Source organism: Nannospalax galili, unplaced genomic scaffold (genome assembly GCF_000622305.1).
Source record: "Nannospalax galili isolate Female #2095 unplaced genomic scaffold, S.galili_v1.0 scaffold229, whole genome shotgun sequence".
In the NCBI taxonomy this organism is placed as follows: domain Eukaryota; kingdom Metazoa; phylum Chordata; class Mammalia; order Rodentia; family Spalacidae; genus Nannospalax; species Nannospalax galili.
In genome coordinates this window covers 315,590-319,785 of record NW_008360328.1, presented here as the reverse complement: position 1 = coordinate 319,785, position 4,196 = coordinate 315,590, and the positions used below count along the sequence as shown (strand labels likewise).

The following is a 4,196-nucleotide window of genomic DNA, read 5'->3' as shown; positions in this document are numbered from 1 at the left end:
GCTGGGGGACAGAGGGTAAAATAGGGAGAGAAGTCAGCTCTAACAGAAGTGCAGTGAGGGAATAACAGGGAGTGTTGGAAGATGAGACATGGGGCAGGGAGAGGGACACATGTAGGAAAGGACTCCAGTGGAGGGAGGTAGGAGAGGACGAAGAAGGCACTGAAAGAACCAGTGACTGATGTTTGGTTTAAAAACAAACAAACAAATAAAAGACAAACAAACAAAAAACCAGAAAAAAAAAAAAGAACCAGTGACTGATGCCTGTCAGGAAGCAGGCTGGAGATAGAGACAGAGCCTGTACTTCTCTGAGGACCCTGGGGTACAGGAGAGCCCTCCTCATTTACGGGTACCCAGTGCCAGAGCAACAATGAGGCCCACAACCAACAGGAACATGGCGACAGACAGCAGCACCGTGATGACCACCATGCCCCCGGTTCGGGCCATTCCCAGTCCAATGGACTCCATGTTTCTTCCTGTCAGATGAGCAAGGGAAGACTTTTGTGGGCAGAAGGGGCCCCTAACCACCCTGAAGCTTAGTCCTTCATTCAGCCATCCAACCAGCCATCAGTTCAACCAGTTATACATTAAACCAGATATCAATTCAACCAGTTAACCATCCAACCAGCCAAGCAACCAATGCAGCCAATGAACCCGTCACAGCAACAGTCAGGAATCAAGTTCCATGGAAATCACCAAGGGCAGTTGATAGGACACCACTCCTCTTCACAAGGAGTCTTTTAGTTCAGGTTGCCAGGCCAAGCACTGAGCAAGAGAGAGTGCAGTGAAGAGTTCAAATGGTACAAGGGATGCAGCTAACCTGGACTGGGGGATAAAGACCTCAAGGAGGTCTGTGGACCCTGAGATATGAGTGAGGTAGGGGTTTTACTTACGAGGAAGTGTGGACATTGGGGTCTCTCGACTGGACTCTGTGGATGTCCCCTTCTGCACTTGGTAGGAAATGCTTTTGGGGGTTGGCAGTTGGGAGAAAACAGAACCCCTAGTGCGCATATAAGACTTTGGGGAAGAGGAGTTCCTGTGCCCCCCTCTCCCCAGGTACTGTCCCTCCCTTTGCCTACCCCCTCTCATAGCCATGCCTCCCATCTGTGCCTTCCTGAGGTAGAGGCTCACACTTCACACCCTTTAGCTGTGCCCTCTCTTCCTGTACACTTGCACAGGTGCCCCAGACCTCCACCAGGTACCTACTAGTATTTGGTTCCTGGTGTTAGGTTTGTCACCTGATAGGCGCTGAGCCGAGTGATGGTGAAGGCAGCCCCACTGTCCACCACGCTCACCAGTTCCCTGCGACCACGGCATGGAGGCACCACAAAGCTGGATTTCACCACTACATCGGAATTGGGAGTAAAGGGCAGGGTCAAGTTTCTGGCTGTCCCACGGAGGGGGCAGCTCTTGAGTGTGGGTATCGTGGGAGAGGGGTTAACAGGGAGGCATGAATGGGGGAAAGGACGCTGATGGTATCCTATTAAGGGGTCTTTAGGAGCCAGGGGGATTCCAGGGGAAGGGGTGGCAAACCTTGGCTGTCATTGGCTCTCCGAACCATCAGTGTGGCATTGCCTCCCGTGAGGTGACATGGGGGCAAGGAAACTAGCAGACTTTCTGTTAGTGCCGGAGACAGCAGACCAGAGAGGCTTGAGATGTTGAAGTCTGCCAGGAAGCCAGAAGGAAGTTCAGATGGGGACCAGCCCCCATCTCAATTCTCAAGTCTGAGTTCTCCTGGGGCCATTGCTAAGGGGTAGAGTCTGTGAGAACCCCCAGACTCGTGTGGATCTGACCACCAGATGGCAAAGTTGAGCTGCAGATGGTGGAACCTCCTCTGAACTGAGTGGAACTCAGAGCTTGGATGTTAGGAGCCAGGTAGCTCCCAACCTTACCCTTACCCACACTTCTCTCCTCCTAGGACTGAAAGAAGCCCAGGAATGTGCCTTTGACCCAGTGTCTGTCACCTGGTCACTGCCATCACCACCCCTTAACTCCAATCAGCCAGACTAGCCCCTATTTTGAGAGCCCTGGAAGACACAGTGCTCCCTGTCTAGACCTCTGAACTCTTCCTCACTCCCATCGGAAATAACAGAGACCTGCAGTCCCCGGAGCCAGGACAGCCAGCAGAATCAGGATCAAGGGCATGGTCTGGACAGGCAGTGGGCATGCCATGCTGGGCTAGGAACTGGAACCTGGAACAGGTGCTGACAGGCTGCGGCTTCCTGAGGCAAATGAGGCCCTGCCCTGAGGGTGGCAGATTTTGTCTTGGTGTGGGAGGAGCTGGAGGGGAATCCAGTCTAACTTGACCCTTGGGTACTATAGCCTTGAGGAGAGCCCCCAAGACTGGTTTTTCAGGATGGGCAGCTGGCCTTCAGGCCAGAAGGAACATGCCTTCCCTAGGTCCTGGAAGCTTGGCTAGCTGCAGGGTGGTGGGGTGGCAGGGTAAATCACCCCTTCGTCTGAACTCCCATGTCTAAAGCTCAAGGTTCCTCCAAGCACGTGTGTCTGCAGCCTGGACTGTGGAGGCTGCTCTCCCCAAGGAGGTAGGGGTCTTCCTAGGAGGACCATGGGTTCTGAAGTAGGAAAAAGAGAGCTACACCCAAGGGTGCCTGAAAGGGCTTCACTGCATAAGAATGGGAGAAAATAAAACGGTACTGGTCTCAGGGGGTGGGGATAGCAGAGCCAGGGTTCCAGTTCCTAGTGTTGACTGAGTCCCAGACACTATTGCTGAGAGAAGTCAGGGGGTGATAGTTTGGGCCTTCAGATTTCTCCAGAGTGGGGACAAGGGAGGTCTGGAAAGGTTTCCACAGAAGTAGACATTGGTCAAGTTCAGCAAGGGTGGCGGCCACCAGCCCACCACCCTTGGGTAGCAAACATTTGTTCAGTTGATTGAGAATAAAGAAGAGAAAGCTCAGGAAACAGAAGCAGGTGGATCTAGAGTTCCAGGTCAACCTGGGCACCTGGGCTACACAGAGACCCTGTCTGAAAACAAAATGACCGAAAAAAAAAAAAAAGATGAGAGATGGCTGGTATATCTCAGTGGTCGAGAATGTGCTTAGCATGCGTGAGGCCCTGGGTTGATGTCCCTGGAACCACAAAACAAGTAAAAGACTTTGTAGGAAAAAAATGAAACAGGCACAGCATCTCTGCCTGTCCCATATTCAGGCTCAATGGGAAAGTGATTCTCTGGGTAGAGGGAGAGGAGTTGAGTTGTGGACACTGATGCTTCTGCTCTGGGCACTGGGCACTGGGCAGGAGCTCTGCATGCTCTCACATTCTTGACCCACAGCCATCCTGAGTGGTGTTGTGTGTTGTAGATTTGGAACCTGAGACTCAGACAGGTTGTCACTGGAAAGTGGAGGGTTTTGTCAGGAAAGCTTGGAGAACTTTACAGAGCCTGAGTTCAGCAGAGTATTGTCAGTCTCTTTGCTTTGTGAACTACTTATATTCCCCAGTCTCAGAGAGAGGCCCAGGTCCTAGTGGAAAAGTGCTGGACTGGTGAGGTTGTATCCTTGTCCCCAAGGTTGGTGGGCTCAAAATCTGAGATCTCAGGGGCCCAGGCAGGGGGCAGGAGGCTTGGACCAGAATGCCTCCAAATTGAGTGTGCTGCAGTGAATCATCACCAGGGAGCTTTAGATGCAGCTTCTGTTTTTTTGTTTTTTTTGAGACAGGGTCTCCCTATAGCCCCAGCCGGCCTGGAACTCACTCTGTAGACCAGACTAGCCTTGAACTCACAGAGATCCGCCTGCCTCTGCCTCCCCAGTGCTGGGACTAAAGGCATGGACCACCACACCTGGCATGAAGCTGCATCTTAAAAAATTAAAAAAAAAAAAATTTTCGAAAAAAGCTTGGTGAGTTCGAGGCCAGCCTGGTCTACATAGTGAGTACCAGGACAGCTGGGGCTACAGGGAGACCCTGTCTCAAAAAGACCCCCCAAATTTTTTTTCTTTATTATTCTTGATTTTATGTATATGAATATATTGCCTGCATGCATGTAAGTGCACTCATGTTGTACAATACCCAAAGAGGTCTGAAGAAGGCATTGGACCCCCTGTAACTGGAGTTACAGATGGTTGTTAGCTGCCATGTGAATTCTGGGAATCAAACCTGGGTCCTCTATGAGAGCAGCCAGTACTCTTAACCGCTGAGCCATCTCTCTGCCACCCCCCCCCCAATTTTTATTGACTTTTTTTTTGTTT

The 4,196-nt window shown here is 51.5% G+C and overlaps 1 protein-coding gene across 2 annotated transcripts; it reads right to left on the bottom strand.

The window, feature by feature from the left end:
- Nucleotides 1-245: 245 nt before the first annotated feature.
- Upk2 (uroplakin 2) lies at nucleotides 246-2,230 on the bottom strand. 2 transcript variants are annotated; one of them, XM_008825946.1, is made up of 5 exons: nucleotides 2,094-2,230; nucleotides 1,531-1,662; nucleotides 1,204-1,342; nucleotides 891-961; nucleotides 246-473 (listed from the first exon to the last, which is right to left on the bottom strand). In XM_008825946.1, the coding sequence occupies exons 1-5, from the start codon at nucleotides 2,167-2,169 to the stop codon at nucleotides 337-339; spliced, it is 555 nt and encodes a 184-aa protein (XP_008824168.1). In that variant the 5' UTR covers nucleotides 2,170-2,230; the 3' UTR covers nucleotides 246-336. The 2 variants fall into 2 exon arrangements, with proteins under 2 accessions (XP_008824168.1, XP_008824169.1); XM_008825947.1 differs by having other exon boundaries at nucleotides 337-469; nucleotides 887-961; nucleotides 2,094-2,169.
- Between the last annotated feature and the right edge of the window lie 1,966 nt (nucleotides 2,231-4,196).

Excerpts from the sequence above, each read along its gene's own strand:
- Upk2 (XM_008825946.1), bottom strand. The coding sequence starts at position 2,169 with ATGGCATGCCCACTGCCTGTCCAGACCATGCCCTTGATCCTGATTCTG. Across the intron at positions 962-1,203 it reads ACACCAGGAACCAAATACTA|CATTTCCTACCAAGTGCAGA; the intron begins GTAGGTACCTGG and ends AACCCCCAAAAG. Across the intron at positions 474-890 it reads CCCAATGTCCACACTTCCTC|GAAGAAACATGGAGTCCATT; the intron begins GTAAGTAAAACC and ends CTCATCTGACAG.